The 11,996-nt window shown below is 38.6% G+C and overlaps 1 protein-coding gene across 1 annotated transcript in view; it reads left to right on the top strand.

Moving 5' to 3' along the window:
• LOC131695302 (sodium/potassium/calcium exchanger 3-like) overlaps positions 1–11,996 on the top strand; it is a 44,561-nt gene that overhangs the window by 16,476 nt on the left and 16,089 nt on the right. Inside the window, exon 6 of the mRNA XM_058983771.1 lies at positions 4,786–5,397. Within this exon, the coding sequence (XP_058839754.1) occupies positions 4,786–5,397 (612 nt within the window). The remainder of the gene's footprint in view (positions 1–4,785; positions 5,398–11,996) is intronic.

Consider the following 11,996-nt stretch of genomic DNA (forward strand, 5'->3'; position numbering starts at 1 on the left):
GATTTTCAGCACAGATCCCCAGGCAGGAACCCTATATCGGAGTATCGATAACGAAACAGTAGATAGCAGGCGTCTCGTGCTGCTTCTCGGACCGCCGACGTTTGGCATGATTCTCGCTATTGCGTTCGTTGCCTTTGCTGACTCTTCGCACAGCTCAACCGGTCGTTGTTTATCAGTCCCAATTGCTTCAGTACACGCCTTGATCTAACCACGTGCTCTCGTATGTCGATCTGCATCCGCTGAACCGTTTTGCAGTTGCTGATCAACAACACCCTCGTCTTGTGATGAGCTATCTGCAGCATTAGCCCATTCATCCAGCTCTCGATCGCGTCTATTGTCTCAGTCACAGGCACCTCCACTTTTTCGCGTGTCTCACCCAACATCGTTAGTGACTTAGCACTTAGCATTCCTCTTTTAAATTCTTCTCATAGACTGGTTAGTTCGACTGGTCTGTCTATGAAAATACCACTCTCTATCACTTGAAATACATGTTTTGACAGCTCGCAGTTTTAGGCACAATCGCACTTTGATAGTGCGGAGTGCAGGTTAGTGTGAAGTGCGCAATATCCATATGAATGTTATAATTTTCAGAATCTGTTGGGGAACAGTGAAGATACAGAAATTAGCGTTCCGACTATTTTTTCAGCTTGGGACACCGCGTAATTTTTTGAGTTTGGTGCTACAGTGGTACTTTTGGCTACCGTGGACAAATTTGACCTGGATAAACCTGTCCTATATCATGTAGAAAACCAGGGGTGGCATTCCGCATATCGATTCGAGTGACTCGATTCGAAACGTTTTGAAGTCGTTTCGACTAAATTGCGGCATTACGTATCGCATTCGACCAAGCGTTCGAGCTTGTTAGATTGCGGTACTAGATTTCGACTGCCTGTTCGAGCGCAAACTGTCAAATGAAAAAATATTTTTAATTCTGCTACGAATAAGTTTCATAAAACCAACTTTGGTAAAATATAGGAATTGATTTAACTTATTTAATTTTTAGTTGCTTGTTATCGTAATATATATATGGATAAGTTTCGCAAATATAACAATTTTTTTCTAGTACACAATAGGAATGAGGACTTTGAAATAAAATCGATGTTGTCAAAAATCGATCCAAAAAGATCCCATGTAATATGGAAATACGATTCTTTTCCTTTTATGTACGAAAAATAAATTTACCCTCTCCAAAATATTTATACTATATAAAACAATTAATAAAAGAATGAATCATTTCGTTTCATTCACGAAAAATAGTTTAGTCACCGATGATAACTTTTATGCATCGTACGGGCCAATCAACGTCAGATTTACAAATAAAATTTTAGTTCATTCCAAATTTTTTTCTTGCATTCTTTGGCTAAAAATATTTGACAGGAATTTTTGATATGGGTGAATATAATATTTACCTCAAGGTATGAGCTTTCAACTTTTAAAGTTAGAAAAATTGAACATTTTTCAATCGCTGATAGCTCGGAAAGTATTCGATGCATGGAAAAAAATATTAAATATTAAAAGTTGCATTTTCGCATGAGCTTGCCGGAAAAATTGAGTTTTTTTATAAAGTTGGATAAATTTTTTGCTTATTTTTTCTTCAAATAATAAAAATCATGTTAAAAATATTGTGTAAAAATTTTGCTGTGTCAAAATATTCTGCGAGAAATTACAATTATAACGTTAAAAAGGGCATTTTTACATTAAACGCCATGTTATGGACGAGCTTTAATTGAAATATTCACAGAATAAAAATAGTGATAGTGGTAAATAAAATGACCTAAACATGTTCATAATTTGTTGACGTCTCGCACCCTTTTGGGTCCCATTTAGCTCCCACAACAACTCTGCAAATTTTTAGCTCGATCGGTGAAACTATATTTTTCAATGCTTGGGCATTATTTTAGTTTGATATAACTGTATTCTTGAACTTCTTACCAAAAAAATTTAATATTTCTCGCTGTTTAAGTTTAAGCACCGAAACATCGAAATGCCTAGCTGGTAGTTTCTCTTATTCGGATCTCAGTCGCATGATGGAATGTATTATCTGCAGAATGAGTTATTCACACTTATTCTTAGATTAAATAACATATTTAATATCTAAATAATTGTTTAAAACAACACAAGTTCGAACCCGCTTTTATAATTTTTTTGAAAATAATCAAAGCGAGCAAACAGCCCTTTTCAATAAAAAATGGCTAATTTTGCATTATTTTTTTTGTTTTCAGGGTTTTTTTTTCAGGAAACTGATAGCTTCCAAAAACAACCATTTTTTCAGCAATTGATGACGCAAAAATTTAAAAACTAGTTCGTTATAATAGCCATTTTTAGTTGAAATAGTCAAGACGAAAATTCGTTTTCGTGTTTGCGGGGTTTTCCATGTACTTGTTAATTAATGGTTTCGTCATAGCACACAACTTTTTTCTGGACCTAAAAATAGCATTCGATACTCTGGATCACTCAATCCTGCTTAAGAAGTTAGAATGCTATGGTATCAGGGGATTAGCAAATCATATTATTCGTAGCTATCTGTCGTATAGGAACCAATTCGTATCTATTGGAGACTCGTGTAGCTCTTATAGACCAGTAGAAATAGGAGTGCCCCAAGGCAGTAATATTGGGCCACTATTATTTTTATTGTATATCAATGACCTAGGTAGACTCGGGTTAAAAGGGACTCCTCGTCTTTTCGCGGATGACACAGCGTTGTTCTACCCGAACAACAACTGCCTGGATATTGTACGCGACATTGAATCGGATTTAAAAACACTAACGACGTATTTCAACGAAAACCTTCTTTCCTTGAACCTATCAAAAACTAAATATATGCTGTTTCGTTCATATAGAAGAGCTATAGGCGTGCATCCAGACCCAAGAATGGGACAGTCTGTAATTCAGGAAACTAACTGCTTCAAATATTTAGGACTTCACTTAGACCCCACACTCTCCTGGATTGAGCATATAACATCTATAGAGAGAAAAGTTGCATCGTTATGTGGGGCTATGCGTAAAGTATGCCCTTTTGTTCCACAGCATGTACTTCTAAAATTTTATTATGCGCACATCCACTCATTGCTGAACTACCTTGTATCTGTGTGGGGCCGTGCCAGTATCTCGAATCTGAAAAAACTACAAACGCTTCAAAACAGATGTCTTAAAATTATTTATAAAAAACCATTTATGTACCCTACTATTTTGTTATACAATAATAATGCCCATAACATTTTACCTTTGCTTCGGTTGACTAACTACCAAACAATAATATACATCCACAATGCTTTGCATAATACTATTGCTCATAATAATCTAGAATTTACAACAGGCATTCGAGCTCACAGCACTAGACAAGCCAATCATTTATTATACTCCAGAGTATCCACGAACCTTGGTCAAAGACGCATTTCTTTCATCGGACCTAAGTTATTCAACCAGCTTCCTACTGATTTAAAGCAAATAACATGTCGCACTCGTTTCCCAGCAAAATTGAAACTAATTTTAAAAAATAAAATAGGAGAATTTTTAATATAAACTTCGTTCACCACCAATCGAGCTTATTCCTTTAGCTATAATTGGTTAACATTTTTTGCCTTTCTCATATAGAAAGGTTATGCAATCACTCTGAAAAACGTCAACCTAATCCCAGCCCGGAGGGCCGAGTGTCATATCCCATTCGACTCAGTTCGTCGAGATCGGAAAAAGTCTGTATGTGTGTGTGTATGTATGTATGTGTGTGTGTGTATGTGTGTGTGTATGTGTGTGTATGTATGTGCGTATGTGTCAAATAATGTCACTCATTTTTCTCAGAGATGGCTGGACCGATTTGCCCAAACTTAGTCTCAAATGAAAGGTGCAACCTTCCCATCGGCTGCTATTGAATTTTGGATCGATCGGAATTCTGGTTCCGGAATTACGGGTTTCAGAGTGCGGCCACACAGAAATTTCTCATATAAACTATAGGAAAAATTAAAAATAGAATTTTTATTTTTGATGCTAAATGTGTTCAAGGTGCATGAAACGTCGAGATTGGATGCAAACTCGAAAAAAAAAAATTGACTACGATTCACTTTTTTGTATTTTGGCACATTTTTGCCTTTCTCATATAGAAAGGTTATGCAATCACTCTGAAAAACGTCAACCTAATCCCGGCCCGGAGGGCCGAGTGTCATATCCCATTCGACTCAGTTCGTCGAGATCGGAAAAACTCTGTATGTGTGTGTGTATGTATGTATGTGTGTGTATGTGTGTGTGTATGTGTGTGTGTATGTATTTGCGCATGTGTCAAATAATGTCACTCATTTTTCTCAGAGATGGCTGGACCGATTTGCCCAAACTTAGTCTCAAATGAAAGGTGCAACCTTCCAATCGGCTGCTATTGAATTTTGGATCGATCGGAATTCTGGTTCCGGAATTACGGGTTTCAGAGTGCGGCCACACAGAAATTTCTCATATAAACTATAGGAAAAATTAAAAATAGAATTTTTATTTTTGATGCTAAATGTGTTCAAGGTGCATGAAACGTTGGATGCAAACTCGAAAAAAAAAATTGACTACGATTCACTTTTTTGGATTTTGGCACATTTTTGCCTTTCTCATATAGAAAGGTTATGCAATCACTCTGAAAAACGTCAACCTAATCCCGGCCCGGAGGGCCGAGTGTCATATCCCATTCGACTCAGTTCGTCGAGATCGGAAAAAGTCTGTATGTGTGTGTGTATGTATGTATGTGTGTGTATGTGTGTGTGTATGTGTGTGTGTATGTGTGTGTGTATGTATGTGCGTATGTGTCAAATAATTTGAAGAACGTTACCCATATCGACTCGAGCAACAATGAATTGACGTCATCGGATCTGGAGATGCAAATTAGAGCGATCAGTGCCGGTCGGGGAGGTGGAACAGTGGGAGCACCTGCCGTGGCACTTGCTGCAGCGACCGCACTCAGTGATCAGCAGCAGCAGCAGCACCAACAGCACCAAATTAAACATCGTCACAGTGCGGGTAGTTTGAACGGTACTGCGAGTATTGATGATAATGACCAACCACCTCCACCACCAAGTCCTACAACACCGGCCCTGTCGTCGGATAGTGCTGATTCGGTGAAGCAATCGCTAAACGGAGAACGATCTGCCAAGGATCCGGTGGCGGCGGAAAACGGAACGACCGGAGCGGATCAGGTGGACGATGAGAAGGATGAGGAATTTCAGCTATTAAAGTATCCCTCAAAGCAGAGCAAGTTTCGCCAGTTTTCATGGATTATCACGTGGCCGATTTATTTGCTGTTTGTTTTCACCATTCCAAACTGCGAGAAGCCACGGTTCAAGAATTGGTTCCCGATGACCTTCTTCATGTGCATCGTTTGGATCGGCTCACTGTCGTATGTGGTCGCTTGGATGATTACAATCATTGGTGAGTAATTTTGTATGGTTTCCGTTCAGAGGAATGTATTGAAGTGAGATAACCATGGTCTTTGTCAACACTTTCTGATTGTATTCTGAAAAAGAATTTCTCAAACAAATCAATTTTCTATGAACTTTGCTTCGTTATCGGTGTCTTTCGGTTTAACAAATAGCTTTTAAAAAGTGTTAGGGTTGTTGCCTTTCTCATATAGACGATCACTCTGAAAATCGGTAAACTAATCCCGGCCCGGAGGGCCGAGTGTCCTACCACTCGACTAGGTTCGTCATGATCGGCAAAAGTCTATATGTGTGTATGTGTTTTTTTAGAATGCAGAAAAATGTTGAAAAATATCCTGAGCATGAAGAAAAGTAGGGGAGACTGAGGAGACTTGATCCCCGGGGAGACTTGATCCCCTCATTGTAACTCAAAGGCGGATCAGAATACATTAATCGAATATACTAGATAGTTGCGCAGCTTTATCTAAACATAAGTTTCTTTAACACAAAAAAATAAATTGGACATGTGTTGCCGAATTTTTACCGATTTAAGGTAAAAAATCTTAGAAGAACTGAAGAAGATTTATTTTCTAAATTTTCAAACTTTTATACAATTGATAAAGTCACCGCTACATACTATACTTTTGCATACAGAATTACAGGAGAATGTCAATTATATGAATACGTTATGATTGAGCTGATTTTTTTGTTCAACTATACTTATACTAAAGTTTGCTGAAATAGATGCTATGGGTTCACTTGATCCCTTCAAATTCGTGGAGATTTGATCCCCTTCGCCATGCTTCATACACACCACTGAAAATAACCAAATTCACACCAGAACAATTGAAGTCATTGTTGCCATAAAATAACAAAAAAATACTGTCAAAAATGAACGCTTCGTCGTACAGAAACTTAACTGTAATTGTTTACTACAGTATACGTAGCAACCATGCATCCCACATTTGACGTTCCTCAACCATAATAACGACAGCTTTCAAATCATTGTACAGAGATTTGGGGAATTCGTAAAAAAACAGATGCGTAATATGTAGTAACAAAAATAGTAATCTGTAACCACAACAATTTAATCAATACCACAATACATTTATAACATTGAATGGGGTTAGGTACCTATTTTTGTCCTATTAGGGAGGGTACCACATTATTTCATTTTTAATTTTATTATTTCAGCTTCTTTGCTTTGTTATTAGGAGCCATTTTTTATTTCGATTATAGAGGTTTTAGCCTTAAGGTCATTCGGCTCTTATTAAGAGCCAATATAATAACAAAATTGTCTTGAGAATGGTGAAAATCTTCTGTTTGAGCGCAGCAAAAACTCTAATCGAGGACCCTAATTATCGCAACAGCATTTGAGCCAATGCGTTGAGCAAAGATGGCAGACGCTACTCTAACCAAAGGCTTCAGATGGGTAGGATGATAATAGAAAAAAGGGTAAAAATAGGCTTATTACCCTACATGCTCTTTTAAACACGTTTTCAAAAAATAATCAAGTGTCCCCAAATTAGGGATCGAGTCTCCACTAATCAAAGAATTTTCTAGTTTTTTGTTGTTTTCCAAAAATGCTCATAGCTCATGTCCAGTATAATATTTCCATGTAATTTTTTTATGATTATCAGTCAACCCTAGAAACAATATAAAACTACAAAAAATACAAAGTTTTTGTACCATTCCACGGAGTAGGATTGAAAAATAAAAAAGGGGATCAAGTCTCCTCAGTCTCCCCTACAAAAACCAATAATGTTGCTTTATGTATACAGCACACAATCCAACTATTTAGTAGTTTGCTCTTTCAATAGGGTTATTGCACATCTACTTGACACACTACCTGCTTTCACCATCCATACAACTTGGCAAATTCTGCATGGCAATAGGAAAACTAGCTGTGGGTCGAGAATTAGTGCTCTTCCTCTAATAGGATTTGTTCGTGAGCTACTCAGTCTAGTCCCCGGCGATGCACCTAGCCTACTTGGACGGAGAATTCTCCGTACGAGAAAAGTTTTCTCGAAACCGAGCAAACCAGCTAGGTGCCGAGGTCAGTTCGGCGATTCCGATGGAGCATCAGGTTCGCCGGTACCCTTACGTTCCGCGACTGGTGGTGTCTCGTGGCGGTTTATTCAGTCTAGTCCCCAGGGGGTAAATCTAGTTAACGCCGACGGAGAGTTCTTCGATGAAAGAAGTTCTGTCGATACCGACTCTTATTGAGATACAGTGAAAAGTGTCATATTGGTGAAGAGTTTTTTGAAAAAAAATACGGCGATTTCCTATTGGATAATAAAATAAGCTCGATTTTGAAAAAAAAAATACTCTAGACCCTATAAGTTGTTGATGCAAATTTGTAAAAAACTACTATTTTTAATCCGAAAATTTGGTTTATGAGTGGTAAAAATTACAAAGAAAAAAATTAAATGAATAAATGAACGTCTGTAATCTGTGGTCTCATTTTTCAACTTACCCTCAGAATCCAGGGGTTGATCAGGTAATAACCAGTAACTCACCTTAATTTGTTTCTGAATTTCCGATCCGGCTCGATTTGTCTTTATATTTCCACCAATCTCGTTGGAAATTCATCAAACATTACGACGACTGACGTTTTCTAACGGCGGTACGGGCGGTACCAAGTATATTTTCAAAACATTATTTTATTACGAAATAAATGTAAATATATTGTAAGCTAAGTGAAAAACCGTCTTTCTATTAATGTAACATCCATTAATAGCCCCAAACTCTGGGCTTTATAAAGGGTTAAACCCTTTGATTCCTCGTCCGTACTATTTAGCACCACTTCCTTGATGAGCCATTCAGTTCCCGACTTGTTCGCGAACTACTCGGTCTAGTCCTCGACGATTGCCCTAGCCTACTCCGACGGAGAGTTCCTCGGTGAGAGAATTTCGCCGGAAACCGAGTCAATCAGCCTTGTGCCAAGGCCAGTTCGGCGATTCCGATGAAGTAGAGCGCCCGGTTTGCTGGTGTCTCTACGACCTGCGACTTGTGGTGGCTCGTCGTGGTCTACTCAGTCTAGTTCCCGACTGTGAATTTAGCTTACGCCGACGGAGAGTTCCCCTGCGAAGGAAGTTCTTCCAATATCGATTCTTCTTTGGTTTTAACATCACAATTTCTTGAGCGCTTTGGCTCTCTGTCCGGTGCCATTTAGCACCGCAACTTATTTAGGCTCTTTTGTTCTCCTCTCATTCTAGCTTGCTCCACTTCCCGGATGAACCGTTCAGCTTCCTACTTTACTAAAATCTTGTTCGCGAACTATTCGGTCTAGTCACCGACGATGGATCTAGCCTACTCTGACGGGGAATTCCCCGGAGATCGTTGTTCTTCCGAAATTGAGCGGTAGATTTCTCTCGGTACCGATGTTTGTATGAGTGAGCCCGCTTCGTCCGGATCTGCTTGATCTAGTCCCCCGGCGGTGGACTTAGTCTACACCGACGGAGAGTTGTCCGCCAGTAGAATTTCTCTCGAAACCTGATTTGTGGTTTCACGGTGACTTTCTAGCCAATGGCGCTACTTTGTTGGTCCCTACTCCACTTTCTCTGCAGTTCGGGGAGTATACTCGTAACCACTCTGTTGACAGCGTCCCAGGTATACTCATCGTTGCACATCTCTTCGACAATATTGTCCACTATTACATCAGGCATACCCTTACGAACTTCTTCGAACCTGGGGCATTCGAATCCGTGCAGGGATACTTCCGGAAGTACTTGCATCGATTTAGACATACTTCGTCACCCCTTTACCAGGAGTTCGTGAACGTGCAAGAGACAGCGAAATGCATGGTGCATTCCGGTGTCCCTTGCACGTTCACAAGCTCCTGGTAAAGGGGTGACGAAGTATGTCCAAATCGATGCAAGTACTTTCGGAAGCATCCGTGCTCGGATAAAAACTACATCCGCCTTCCTTTCTCCGTATTGTCCTACTCCTGCTGCCACTTAGCCAACGAGTCCGCTCTGGCCAGTCTCCTTGCATTGCGTGGTGCATTTCTCCGCTGGTAGCATTCCACGTCCTCAGCCAGAGTGATGCGGATGGGGATCATCCCGGCGATAACGCATACTGCCTCCGATGATATTGTTCTGTAGGCACTTACGACTCGTACGGCCATCGGCCGGAATATCCTTTTCAGCTTTTCACGGTTCCGCTTGATTTTCAGCACAGATCCCCAGGCAGGAACCCTATATCGGAGTATCGATAACGAAACAGTAGATAGCAGGCGTCTCGTGCTGCTTCTCGGACCGCCGACGTTTGGCATGATTCTCGCTATTGCGTTCGTTGCCTTTGCTGACTCTTCGCACAGCTCAACCGGTCGTTGTTTATCAGTCCCAATTGCTTCAGTACACGCCTTGATCTAACCACGTGCTCTCGTATGTCGATCTGCATCCGCTGAACCGTTTTGCAGTTGCTGATCAACAACACCCTCGTCTTGTGATGAGCTATCTGCAGCATTAGCCCATTCATCCAGCTCTCGATCGCGTCTATTGTCTCAGTCACAGGCACCTCCACTTTTTCGCGTGTCTCACCCAACATCGTTAGTGACTTAGCACTTAGCATTCCTCTTTTAAATTCTTCTCATAGACTGGTTAGTTCGACTGGTCTGTCTATGAAAATACCACTCTCTATCACTTGAAATACATGTTTTGACAGCTCGCAGTTTTAGGCACAATCGCACTTTGATAGTGCGGAGTGCAGGTTAGTGTGAAGTGCGCAATATCCATATGAATGTTATAATTTTCAGAATCTGTTGGGGAACAGTGAAGATACAGAAATTAGCGTTCCGACTATTTTTTCAGCTTGGGACACCGCGTAATTTTTTGAGTTTGGTGCTACAGTGGTACTTTTGGCTACCGTGGACAAATTTGACCTGGATAAACCTGTCCTATATCATGTAGAAAACCAGGGGTGGCATTCCGCATATCGATTCGAGTGACTCGATTCGAAACGTTTTGAAGTCGTTTCGACTAAATTGCGGCATTACGTATCGCATTCGACCAAGCGTTCGAGCTTGTTAGATTGCGGTACTAGATTTCGACTGCCTGTTCGAGCGCAAACTGTCAAATGAAAAAATATTTTTAATTCTGCTACGAATAAGTTTCATAAAACCAACTTTGGTAAAATATAGGAATTGATTTAACTTATTTAATTTTTAGTTGCTTGTTATCGTAATATATATATGGATAAGTTTCGCAAATATAACAATTTTTTTCTAGTACACAATAGGAATGAGGACTTTGAAATAAAATCGATGTTGTCAAAAATCGATCCAAAAAGATCCCATGTAATATGGAAATACGATTCTTTTCCTTTTATGTACGAAAAATAAATTTACCCTCTCCAAAATATTTATACTATATAAAACAATTAATAAAAGAATGAATCATTTCGTTTCATTCACGAAAAATAGTTTAGTCACCGATGATAACTTTTATGCATCGTACGGGCCAATCAACGTCAGATTTACAAATAAAATTTTAGTTCATTCCAAATTTTTTTCTTGCATTCTTTGGCTAAAAATATTTGACAGGAATTTTTGATATGGGTGAATATAATATTTACCTCAAGGTATGAGCTTTCAACTTTTAAAGTTAGAAAAATTGAACATTTTTCAATCGCTGATAGCTCGGAAAGTATTCGATGCATGGAAAAAAATATTAAATATTAAAAGTTGCATTTTCGCATGAGCTTGCCGGAAAAATTGAGTTTTTTTATAAAGTTGGATAAATTTTTTGCTTATTTTTTCTTCAAATAATAAAAATCATGTTAAAAATATTGTGTAAAAATTTTGCTGTGTCAAAATATTCTGCGAGAAATTACAATTATAACGTTAAAAAGGGCATTTTTACATTAAACGCCATGTTATGGACGAGCTTTAATTGAAATATTCACAGAATAAAAATAGTGATAGTGGTAAATAAAATGACCTAAACATGTTCATAATTTGTTGACGTCTCGCACCCTTTTGGGTCCCATTTAGCTCCCACAACAACTCTGCAAATTTTTAGCTCGATCGGTGAAACTATATTTTTCAATGCTTGGGCATTATTTTAGTTTGATATAACTGTATTCTTGAACTTCTTACCAAAAAAATTTAATATTTCTCGCTGTTTAAGTTTAAGCACCGAAACATCGAAATGCCTAGCTGGTAGTTTCTCTTATTCGGATCTCAGTCGCATGATGGAATGTATTATCTGCAGAATGAGTTATTCACACTTATTCTTAGATTAAATAACATATTTAATATCTAAATAATTGTTTAAAACAACACAAGTTCGAACCCGCTTTTATAATTTTTTTGAAAATAATCAAAGCGAGCAAACAGCCCTTTTCAATAAAAAATGGCTAATTTTGCATTATTTTTTTTGTTTTCAGGGTTTTTTTTTCAGGAAACTGATAGCTTCCAAAAACAACCATTTTTTCAGCAATTGATGACGCAAAAATTTAAAAACTAGTTCGTTATAATAGCCATTTTTAGTTGAAATAGTCAAGACGAAAATTCGTTTTCGTGTTTGCGGGGTTTTCCATGTACTTGTTAATTAATGGTTTCGTCATAGCACACAACTTTTTTCTGGACCTAAAAATAGCATTCGATAC

The sequence above is a fragment of the Topomyia yanbarensis genome, unplaced genomic scaffold, assembly GCF_030247195.1.
Source record: "Topomyia yanbarensis strain Yona2022 unplaced genomic scaffold, ASM3024719v1 HiC_scaffold_34, whole genome shotgun sequence".
NCBI lineage: Eukaryota > Metazoa > Arthropoda > Insecta > Diptera > Culicidae > Topomyia > Topomyia yanbarensis.